The sequence below is a fragment of the Dipodomys spectabilis genome, unplaced genomic scaffold (genome assembly GCF_019054845.1).
Source record: "Dipodomys spectabilis isolate Male_0828 unplaced genomic scaffold, ASM1905484v1 ptg000288l, whole genome shotgun sequence".
Classification (NCBI taxonomy): Eukaryota; Metazoa; Chordata; class Mammalia; order Rodentia; family Heteromyidae; genus Dipodomys; species Dipodomys spectabilis.
In genome coordinates this window covers 7373961-7386152 of record NW_024870965.1, presented here as the reverse complement: position 1 = coordinate 7386152, position 12192 = coordinate 7373961, and the positions used below count along the sequence as shown (strand labels likewise).

Sequence of the window (12192 nt, the reverse complement as noted above, 5' to 3'; positions counted from 1 at the left end):
AGAGACTTCTCAGAAGAAGAGATAAAAATGGCAAAGAAACACATGAGGAAATCTTCACCATCCCTGGTTGTGAAGGAAATGCAAATAAAGACAGCCCTGAGATACCACCTTACCCCAGTCAGAATGTCCCAATCCTCAAGTCAGCCAACGACAAATGCTGGAGGGGATGTGGAGAAAGAGGAACCCTATTACACTGCTGGTGGGAATGTATACTTATACAACTTTGGAAAGCAGTCTGGAGGGTCCTCAGAAAGCTAAATATTGACCTCCCTTATGACCCAGTCATACCACTTCCAGGCATTTATCCTGAACAACAGGAACCAGTATACAAGGACACATGTACCTCCATGTTTATTGCAGCACTGTTCACAATAGCCAGGATATGGAAACAACCCAGATGCCCCACCACAGATAGATGGATCCAAAAATTGTGGTATCTATACACAATGGAATATTATGCGGCCATTAGAAATGACAAAATAATGGCATTTGCAGGGAAATGGATGGAGCTAGAAGAAATCATGTTGAGCGAGGTAAGCCAAGAGCAAAGAGACAAATTATACATGATCTCCCTGATAAGTGGATGTTAAATCCACTTTTGTTGTGATACAACAAAATTAGCAGGACTTAAGAAACAAAGGACTTCTACTCATCTGGTCAAATCACTACTAAATAACCCCATGCTGATGATCACACACATGGTATATATGTGCACACCAGAGGGAAACCAGGAGGAGGACACAGAACTAGAGGGAATCAGGGAAAAACATACAACAGCAGGACCCATCAGCTGCACTGGGCATTGACCAAAATGAACCAAGCAACTCAATGGCAGCGATGGGAGGGAGGGAACAAGTGGGAAAGAGGGAACAGCTGATGCTATGCAAAACAAAAGAAATGTACATATCACCCAATGTGGAAGAAATAACTGTATCGCAAAGTTCACAGAACTCATAAATGTTATAGACTGTGATAAGACAATTTGCTCCAGGAAAGTCAGAATGTTTTTGTGACTTTAACTGAGCATCACTATCCCACAATACTGTGAAATTTGGGAAATTATGTAACCACTTAATCACAATAAAAAAATTTGAAAAAAAGGGCTGGGAAGGTAGCTCAGTGGTAGAGCGCTTGCCTTGCATGCCTGAGGCCCTGGGTTCGATTCCTCAGCACCATATAAGCAAAAAGAAAAAAAGCTGGAAGTGGTGCCGTGGCTCAAGTGGTAGAGCGCTAGCCTTGAGCTGAAAAGCAGAGGGACAGCACCCAGGCCCAGAATTCAGGCCCCACGACTGGACCCAAAAAAAAAAAAAAAAAATTGAAAAAAAATAAAATTATGGCATTTCATATGGGAATTCCTCCATACCAAATTATTTCATTAACATTTAACATTTCAAGTATTTCAACTATATCTAAAATAGATACCAACTTCATTTATTATGTCTAGTTATTAGGAGTCAAATTTTATTTTATTTTATTTATTTATTTATTTTGGGTCCGGTTGTGGGGCCTGAACTCTGGGCCTGGGCGCTGTCACTTAGCTCTTCAGCTCAAGGCTAGCGCTCTACCACTTGAACCACAGCACCACTTCTGGCTTTTTTCTTTTTGCTTATGTGGTGCTGAAGAATTGCACCCAGGGGCCTCATGCATGCAAGGCAAGCGCTCTACCACTGAGCCACCTTCCCAGCCCTAGAAGTCAAATTTTAATGTGTGATACAGCTGATCTCTGTCATTTTAATCAAATTTTATGTTAAAGAAAATCAATCTTCCTGTAACCTTTAGTGATTCCTTCTGAGCAGTTTCTTCTACCTAACACATTCAATGGTTTGTTTGTTTTTTTTTTCTTCTGCAAATGGTTAAGTTACTGATGTATGTCAGCTGCTCTGTATAAGAAAGCTATAGTCCATGAAATGTTGAACACCTGTTCTGCAGTGGCTTGCAGACAGAAAGGTGAATAAGAAGGAAAACTTCCATGTTCATAGTGCTTGGGTTTATCCACTGCTACAAAGACAGAGTTGAAGAAATGAAGGGATGGAGAGCAGGAGGAAGAACAAACATTCTCTTAAAGTGCCCATGGCAGATACTTCTTTCTATCATATAGTTTTTTCTTTCATATATACACATATGCACATGCATATCTGTCTATCTATCTATATCGGTATCTTGCCTACCACTGAAAACTGCACTGTTCCGATTTCAACACTGTGTTGGAAACTCAAGCCAGTCATCAGGCAAAAGGAAACAGCATTCCCACCAGAAGAAGAATAAAAGCTGATCCTCTTTGCAGATAAAGCAAAGAAAATCTATTTTTTAAACCCTAGAATTAGCAAGTTCAACAGTGTCACAGAATATAAAATAATGAAGATCAATTGTATTTCTGTAATTTAGTAGCAAATACATGAACAAAATAAAAATATAAAACCATTTACAGTGGCTCAACATGAAATTAGTTATTGTTATTCTGTATGTAACTGCTGTGTTAGTATAGGTTCCCTTTGGATAGTACTGCAAAAGATGACAAATTGTTTCAGGATCTAAAAAGTTAGCTATTATTACATGAAGCCAACAAAGCAAGCTATTTTGGTGAAGTCCACAATTCTAAATTGTCAATCTCCATGTTTTACATCAATTCCATATATTTCAGTATAGCTTTAAAGTTGAAAACTTGTTTTCAAAAGTTACTGCCATGTAAAGCCATACATCTGTCTTATGTATGCACACATGTAATGTATGTCTTGGTAGTTCTAATATTTGAACTCAGGGTCTTATACTTGCTAGAGGTACTCTATTATTTGAGCCACTCCACCAGCTCTTTTCTGGGTTTGGTTGAGGTTTTTTGTTTGTTTTCCAGCTAATATCAAGGCAAAATTTACTTCTGTAGAAGGGTGTGCCATTAGCCAAAAATCTGGCAAGCAAGCTAGCACTCAGATCAGAAAGGCTGTCCCCCTATTTATCCCTAACGTAGCAGGCCCCTACCCTTTTGCTCAGATTGGTTGAGTTCGGGTTCACAATCTGCTCCTGATTGGCTAGTTTGAATAGGATGAAATGTATTTCTGTCTGGGCTAGCATGTCCTGGGACTTTTCTATTTGTGCTTCCCTGTCTCTGAGATGAAAGTCACGTGCACTGAACCCCACCAAAGTGCTTCCTTAGTAGCCTGGGGCTAAAAGCTTGTGCCATCATGCTCAGCCACTGGTGAAGATCCCAGGCTGGCCTCAAACTGGAATTCTTCAATCTCCACATCCAAACAGCTAGGTTTACAGGGTTCACACCTGGCTTCAAAGCCACATTTTATTATGAGAACTTAGTTCTGAGATAGGTTTATGGGTAAGTTTTCAGGGTCTGAGGGTTCTTGAGCTCCTGTGTTTTTTCAATGTCAAGCGACACAGTGTCACAAACAACACTCAGTGCCTTCTTGCCTTTGTTTTTGTGATGCTGCTAGACAAGTATTCTATCATTTCAACCACATGCAGAGCTTTTTTGAGACCAGAGCCTCATTAAGGTTACCCAGACTGACCTCAAACTTGTGATCTTCCTGCCTCTGTCTTCCTAGTACTGTCTTCCTAGTAGCTGGGATTACAGGTATGCAGTACCATGTCTGACTTCAATGTCACACTTAGTGTTTTATAACTGATACCAAAACAGCCAGTTGCCAGTGGCTCACATCTGTAATCCCATCTATTCAGGAAGCTGAGAACTTTTGGATTTCAGTTTGAAGGCAGCCAGGCAAAAAAAAAAAAAAAGGCTATGAGACTCCATCTTCAATTAACCAGCAAATTATGTGGCTGTGAACAAGAAAGCTGAGTGACACCAACTGGCTCTGAGTTCCAGCCCTGATACCAGCACAAAAATAAATATATAAATAAACAAACAAATAAATAATGGCACCAAAGTAAATGAGTCTGTTTATCATGTTTCTAGTCTAAATTCATCTTAGAAATATAAAGTTATGGATAAAGAGATTTCTTAGGCAGCAAGACACTTGAATAGCACTTATAAAGTATGTTCAAAATTTAAGGTTCCCTTATGTATGTAACATAAAGAGTACTGATATGGCAGTTTCTTTTTAGGGAAGATTAGGGATCAGACTTTTTCTTTTCCTTCATTTATTTTTGCCTCAAAGTGCATATCTGAGGGAAACATGACTATAGAAGTGAAACAGGTTCTTCCTCTGTCTCCTATTCCACTCAGAGAAAACCAAAGCCCTCACAACAGCCCCTTGGTCTCCCCTGAACCCCATTTCCTAAACTCATTCCCCACCGTCCCACTTGTTCCTTCTGTCTCAGCAGAGCTGCTCTAGATCCACACATGAAGCATCCTGACTTCTGGGTCTCTGCCCAGGCTAGTACTGCTGCTTGGACAGACTTGCCAGATTACTGTAGATCAACCCTTCCCAATCTTTAGGACTTGCAAACAGGTTACCTTCTTAATCAGACCTACACCAGTATTACATAAAACAACAAAATCCCTCCTGGTCCATCTAACTCCTACAAAGCACTAACCAACTATACATTTACAGATGTTTATTTTGTTTTGGTGGTTACCTGTCCTCTACCCTAGAAAGGGCAACAATTTTTGTTTCTCATTGTATCTCAAAAGCCTGAAATATACTTGCCACATAATAGGTGACTCAACAAATATTTTTTAAATGAAATGAATGAAACAATGAATATAACAGGCACATCAACATCTGTCAAATTTAATGATTCTCAGAAACACACTGAAAAATGAATTTCCACAGAGAAAATACATTTCTAGCAACCTCAATCTCTGGTCACATGTAATTCATCTGCAGCGGGCTTGTCTCCTCAGTCCTGACACTCATTTTTCTGTTCACAGGTAGGATTTTGCCAGAAAAAAACAACTCAAGGTCCACACGGAAAGTCTTCTCCCAAACCCCTCTTTTCTCATTAAGTCTGGATTTGGTGCTCCTCCTATATATTATTTCTGCACTTCCCCATAGCCACTTTATCTGGACAGCAAGGTATATATGTCTATCTACTTCCCAGATCAGTGGGAAAGTTCCTTGAGAACAGAAACCCTTTTTATTTGCCTCTCCCTCATTTGCATGTAACTCATAACACATAACACAGACGGGGACTCAACAGATGTTTGGTGTATAAATAAACATTTATTAAAAATCTATTAGATTCATCATGAATCAGTTTACCTGCTACTTGTTTCCTTAGTTCTTCAATTTCTTCTTTCAAGTTTTTTATTTCTAAATCTTTGCTTGCTGCAAGTGGACCATCAACAGTTGAGTACTGCAAAGCTTGGACAGTTTGTGTTGACTCTTAAAGAAAAAAAAGAATGAAAAACACATATAATTTAAAGTATCTAAAGCAATATTGTACCTTTCTTTTAATGAAAATCTCTATACAGTTCTATAGACTACAACATCTACCCACTTACAAAGAATATAAACTTAGGAAGGCATAAAAATTCTACTGAAGTTGTTTAGATTATGTATTTGAAAAGCAATCTAGGGCTGGGAAGGTGGCTCTGTGGTAGAATGCTTGCCTTGCATGCATGAGGCCCTGGGTTCGATTCCTTAGTACCACATAAGCTAAAAAAAAGCCAAGAAGTGACACTGTGGCTCAAGTGGTAGAGTGCTAGTCTTGAGCTGAAGAGCTGAGGGACAGCGCCCAGGCCCTGAATTCAAGCCCCATGACTGACAAAAACAAACAAAAAAGCAATCTATATATTAATAAATCTGCCTTCTTATCTATGAGGTTTTACGCTCAGTTGCTAACCTCTGCAGTAATCAGTATTTCAGTCACTTTTTGTCCAAATACTATACAATAAAGTAAGAAAGGTCAGATGTCAGATAATGTATGGAAAGGTGAAGCTGGTATATGAAGGAATGCGTTTGTATGTGTGTGTGTTTTGTTATTATAAAGGTAATGTAAGGGGTTTCAGTTATGTAAGTCAGGTAATGAGCACAATTCTTTTTGGACAGTGCTTCCCCTTTCCTTGTTTTCTCTCAGTTTCTCCGTCTTGTCCTTACCCACAAGTTGTATAGTTCATTTGCAACATAGGCTCTAGTGAGTACCACCGATGTCATTTATTCACCCTTTCTCCCCCTTATCCTCCCAAAGGCGGATAAACAAGCAAATAAGACTAAAAGAAAAGAAAAACAACAACAAAGGAAAGACCTCGTTTCCATTTCCTGGAGTTCATTTCAATAACTATCACTTTATATGATCAGATGCACACAGGCATTGTGCCTTTATGTTCCTCCCCTAATATCACCCTTTGTTCTGTGTGAAGATGCCTAGAGTCCTGTATAACTTATTATGTCCTATTGTATTTTAGATCTAGCTTGAATGTGCTTTTACATAATATGCACAAATACAAACAGTTCTAAGCAAAAGATGGATAGAAACTTTTTAAGGAAACATTAGCACTAATGTTTCATGTATCATCAAAAGATACACATAAAACTAATTTCATATCAGAAATGAAATCCCTCTTTGTACTAAAATATGTTTTCTGCTATTTATAGAGGTGCTCCCATATAAAACTTTTCACTATATTCTCTGTATATGCATACCATTACTAATTGCTTTATATTACTATATATATGAATAGATACACATGGGTATATGCACATACACAGAAAATGTCATAATCTTTGTATGCAGAGTGGTCAATAACGTGTGTTCACTTGAATTAAAGGCATTAAGATATTATTATATATACAATTGTGACCTTCTATCTCTAACAAGTATTTCTTACATGTTTTTATGTGTGTTCAATATATGGTCAATATTGATCCTTCTGTATTTATTTTGAAGAGAATACCCACTGTTCTCTTTACATCAATAGGAGGTGTTTTTCCTTGTGTATGCTACCTGTTGTAGGGCACTATGGGGGTAATATCCTTGCTCTTGTTACCACCACCCAACCTCCTAGATCTGCAAAAACTCACTTCCTATTCACTGTTGTCTTCTACTTATGCTCTTCTCCTCTCCTTAAACAAGGATGGCATACTTTGCTCTCCCCCTTCTTTCCACTCTGTCGTTATTCTTAGTGATTTCAACAAGAAATGGAAAATCTATCTAACACTGACTTCTCAGCCAACAAAGCAGCTAGAATAGCTGTTAAGTTTTCGTCTCTTCTTCCTTATGAACCAAAACCAGCTATCAGTCTACTATGGGCATGGGCAAGGTAGGCCCATTCTAGTTTGTTTAAAATTAATTACAGTAATTCTACTCTATGTCATCAGAATTAAAGAAATAGGTAGCTGGCGGAGCTGGGAAGGTGGCTCAGTGGTAGAGCACTTGCCTTGCATGCATGAAGCCCTGGGTTCGATTCCCCAGCACCACATAAGCGAAAAGAAAAAAAGTTGGAAGTGGCACTGTGGCTCAAGTGGTAGAGCGCTAGCCTTGAGCTGAAGTGCTGAGGGACAGCGCCCAAGCTCAGAGTTCAGGCCCCACGACCGGACCCAAAAAAAAAAAAAAAATAGGTAGCTGGTGTGGTTATATCATGAGCCTGGCATGGTGATGTTCCTCTTAAGAGGTCGAGGCAGGAGGATTGCTTAAATATGGACCTTCAAGACCAGCCTAGGCAACACCAAGAGATTCTATTTCAAATAATAACAACAAACTAATGACACTTCTGAGAGGAAGCCCTCTAGATTTCTATGATTTTACCCATTAAATGAGAAATGTATAAAAGAAAATGACTCTTCAACTTTTTTGACCTCTGGATTTGTGCAAACAGAAGTCTGAAACCTTTGACAACAGTGGCCACCATGTGGAAAAAAATAAGAATTAAACTATTCCTATATCAATACTGAATCTACCCACTTGTGAATTGTTAAGTGAAGAAATAAATCCTACTATTAAGGCTTCTCCTACTTCCATCCTCAAATAATGTAATAGCTCTATTTCTAATACAACTACAGAATTAACTGGTCTAGAATTAATTGGCCAGGATGAACTGCAGAATAAACTTGTGGTTAGATCCAATGAATTGGTTCTCAACTGTGAGTGGTACGTATCTCCAACAGGAACGATGGATGAGGAGATAGAGAAATTAAAACTAATATTGAAAGGACCTGACTCAAATATTAAAACAGTGAAAACCGAAAAATTCAGAGCAACAAGTTCCCTTCTCATCTATGGCTGCTTGTGAAGCTTACTTACATCACTTATTTTTAGATACTAGGTTATAAGACAGGGCTCTCTGAGTCTGCCTTCTTCTTTCAGATGCTAAGAAACTGTCAACAAACTCACTAAGGGTAAAGAGAAATAGAACCAGAAAGCATTTCTGGTAAAAGGAAGTCTTAAAGTCATCTATTGTCCCTGTGTTTGAGGTAGGCCTAGATCTATGTTTTAGAATAATAAGCAGAACTAAGCCACCTTGAAACACAGCCTAATGATTAAGAGTTCACAATTGACATGAAGATGTGTATTATTACAGCTCATGAGGAACTAGAACACAAATAAGTTTTTAGTATTTACATATAGCAGAATGCTAAACAGCAGTAAAATTAAGAATGAACTATTAATACATCCGAAACATGGATGAAGCTCAAGACTCAGAAAGAAGAATAAACCAAATGTAAGAGAAAATATCATATATTATCAAGAAAGGGTTAAAAATTAATGGGGGAAGAAAATAAGATGTTTACTTCAGAATAGGGAGGAAGAGTTTGTAAAGATCTTTATCCTATGATAGAAATATTCCATCTACTAATATGGGTGAAGGTTACAGAAATTCACACATGTATCTGTTTATTATATACATAAAAGTTTGCCCTCTAGATTACATGTAGATCACAGTACTAATATGCAAAATTTTTAAACTCGAGTCACAAAGGAGAAGTAATCTGCATGCAGAGATTTTAACAACTTCATTAGAGAATAGAAAATAATCTATTCAATATAGGTACTGTAGCTCACATCCAGCATCTCAGTAACTCAGAAAGCAGAGATTGGAAGGATTATGGTACTAGGTCAGCTTGGGCAAAAAGTTAGCAAGACCCCATCTCAATCAATGGACATGGTAGCTTGTATCTATGTTCTCTACTACACAAGCAGTCATAGATAGGAGGATTATGGTCTGCGGCTTACCCTAGGCAAAAACTAAGATACTATCTGAAAAATAACTAAAAGCAACAACTCTAAACTCTAAACAATTAACAAACTGTTTTACAAAATGAATACCAGGAATGGAAACATGCTGGTGGTTGAGGGGCACAGGAACAGAGGGAGGGAAGGAAGGTAAGCAAAAGTAGTCATTATATTCAGTGTATATTATGTAAAAAGAATGAACTACATAACTTGAGGGCAGGGACAGGAGGGTGGGGGGGAATGGGGAAGAATGATAGAAAGGGTGACACTGATCAAGATTCATTGTGCTCATAACCTGACTTACAGAATTAACCTCTTTGTACAATTATTTAATAAAAATTTAAAGTAACAGGAAATACACACACAATAGAAAATAAATCAAATAAAAAGAACTTAAAAAAAACTAAAAGCAAAAAAAAAAGTCTAGCGTTCCGTCTCAAGTGATAGACTAGATCCTGAGTTTATTAAGATTTCCAGCACCACAAAATTATCACTATCATTGTTCTGTTCTGCCAATGTCTACAGTCTTTTTTTCTCAACTGGACTTCCTAAAGTATGGCAAATTGTTAGGATTTTAAAACTTGATTTTCTCTTAGGAATTATGAATTCTAGATTATATTTGTTCAGCCACACATTCTTTCATTCACAAAATACATGAAGTAGATAGTATGTTACACCCTTCATTTTGAGTATCAAAGGGAGAGCATTAAGGTAAGGCAGTGACTGGTTCACAGGTCTTCTGGGGTGACTGACTTGTGAGAACAACGAAGAGCTGGAGAAGTGAAATCAGAAAGCAGTAACAGGCCAGATTACATACGACCTTGGATCATTGAAATCAACTTGGTTATCATGTGGGGAAAACTGAATTTTTGATGCCAGGTAATGGTGTAGTGAAGGAGGGTAGGAGCCACACAGAGTGACGACCCAATTATGAGTCATTTATGATAGCAAAGTTGGCCTGATTCACTGATGGGTGAATTGCCTGCGAAGACTAGGAACGACCATAGGCTTCCTTTCAGAGAACTAAGTGTGGAGAATTCTAACATTCAAAGGTCAAGAAGCTAATGAGAAAGCAGCAAAGGAGACTGAGAAGAACTCCTTTGCAAGGTAAAAGGAGCCCAGGGGAATAAAGTGCTCCCAAAGCCATAAAAAGAAAGCATTTTCTGGAGGGAAAAATGCTTAATGAGAAATATGAGAAATGACTGGTGGGCTCTGCAACACAGGAGGTTAAGATAAAGGAAAGTAGGACTGCTGGGTGGCAGGGAGGAGTGTTCTGCAAGCTGCTTCAGCAGCACAGCAGCAGAGGGAAAGCTGTATTGAGAGTGGCTGGGCAAGCAAGAGAGGGAGACAGCAGAGTAAAAAGGGAGGGTTGTAAGAGGAAGGGGAAGGGGGACAGAGAGATGGAGAGCTGGAGTAATAATGAAACCACAAGGCACAGGGAGAGTGCACCAGGAAACTACAAGTAGGAGGTTACCAAAGGTTTGCTTAAAACTAAGATTAATGAAGCCTTCTTACTGTATTACCTTCTCCTATTCGATGTAGTTGTTAAGGGAGGGTAGAGATCAGGGTAGGGTCACTGTAGATAGTCAAGTATGGTAGCTCACACATGTAATCCCCATTTAAAAAGCAGGAAGTCTGCAAGCCCCTATCACAACCAAAACACAGGTGGGCATCATGGTGTCTGCTGTCCCAGTTACATGGGACGTATAAACAGGACTGTGATCCAGTCTGGCCTAGGCAAAAAACAAGACCCGGTGGACCGGTTGCAACAATGAGAAGTAAAAGTTGTCATGTCAAAAACGAGCTTTACAATGTTGGGGGGGGGGGGGGGGGAGGACTGGGACTGGGGGGGGAGGGGGGAGGCTGGGAAGGGATGTGAAGGATAAACAAAGGTGGAGGCTGCAATGCTTGGTAAGAAATGTACGCATTATCCTCCCCATCTAATTGTAACCCCTCTGTACAGTATGTTCACAAATAAAATAAAATTAATAAAAAAAATTTAAAAAAAAACAAGATCCCATTGGAAAAATAACAAAAGCAAAAAAGGGCTAGAGGTAATGCTCATGGCTTGAATGCTGGGTAGCAAGTGCAAGGTCCTGAGTTCAAATCCTAGTACCAACAACAAAAAAGATCATCTCACAAAACTGAGAAACTAAGTCCGAATCTTAAGAGGTTCTAGGTGTGCTTCAAAATCACCAAACATGAAGAAAGGCGCTGTGCTGTAAAGAATAACAACTAGGACCAGAAAATGGGCAATGGAGTCACTAGAGGGTTGCAATGAGGTGTGAAGAGCCCTGTTTTCATCCCATTCCCCTCTCTCCAGGAAGATCTCCCCCGCTTCCTCCTCTCCCCCTTCCCTCTCTCTCTCTCTGTTTATGCATATACACGGATGCATACTCCTGAAAACAGTATTGTTTGATTTTTACATGAATGGTATTACACTTTCTTTTCCATAAATTTCTAAAACTTGTTACAGTTCACAAAAAGACTTCCTTATAATATAGTTCATAGTACTGTAAATCCAATTCTAACAGGAAGAAACATCCCTTAAGTATATTTACCTTGAAGCTTTCTACTAAGTTCAAGTTTTTCCTGTTCAAGGCGCTTAATTCTTCTTTCATAAGCTTCAGTTGCTAAGTTGTTATCTAGAGTCCTCTGGACATTAACATCAAGATCCAGCGATGTAGGACCAGCTGTAACTCTTAAACAGCTCCGATCAGAAAGAACACTAAAGAATAGATACAGAAAAAAGTATGTGGATTCATGGTATACTAAGAAGTTTAAAGAAAAAGATAACCTTTTTAAATTCTTCATTTAAACAATTATAACGAACAGTTTAACCACAATGAATCCCAGGAAACTGAAACATGTTTTGTCAGGGGAGGGAACAGGCATACACAAATGGGTGAGTAAGGTGAACAAATACAGTCATTCTGTCCAACGTAACATATGTGAAAATGGAACCATGTCACTTGAGAGGAAGGAAGGGAGAGGGAAAAATGGGAGAGAAAAGGAGTGACATTCATCAAGGTGCATGTACTCTAATCTGAAGTGAACTGAATCCTCTTTGTACAGATGTTTACAAGCTTTTTTTTTTTTTAAAAAAAAAAAAGGGCT

At 38.7% G+C, this 12192-nt stretch overlaps 1 protein-coding gene across 5 annotated transcripts in view; it reads right to left on the bottom strand.

Annotated features, from left to right (window-relative positions):
• Cdc42bpa (CDC42 binding protein kinase alpha) overlaps positions 1-12192 on the bottom strand; it is a 195290-nt gene that overhangs the window by 101181 nt on the left and 81917 nt on the right. For all 5 annotated transcript variants that reach the window (XM_042701156.1, XM_042701152.1, XM_042701153.1 and 2 more), the window contains exons 10-11: positions 11637-11803; positions 5166-5288 (exon numbers count right to left, since the gene is read on the bottom strand). In XM_042701156.1, coding sequence (XP_042557090.1) covers positions 5166-5288; positions 11637-11803 — 290 coding nt within the window. The remainder of the gene's footprint in view (positions 1-5165; positions 5289-11636; positions 11804-12192) is intronic.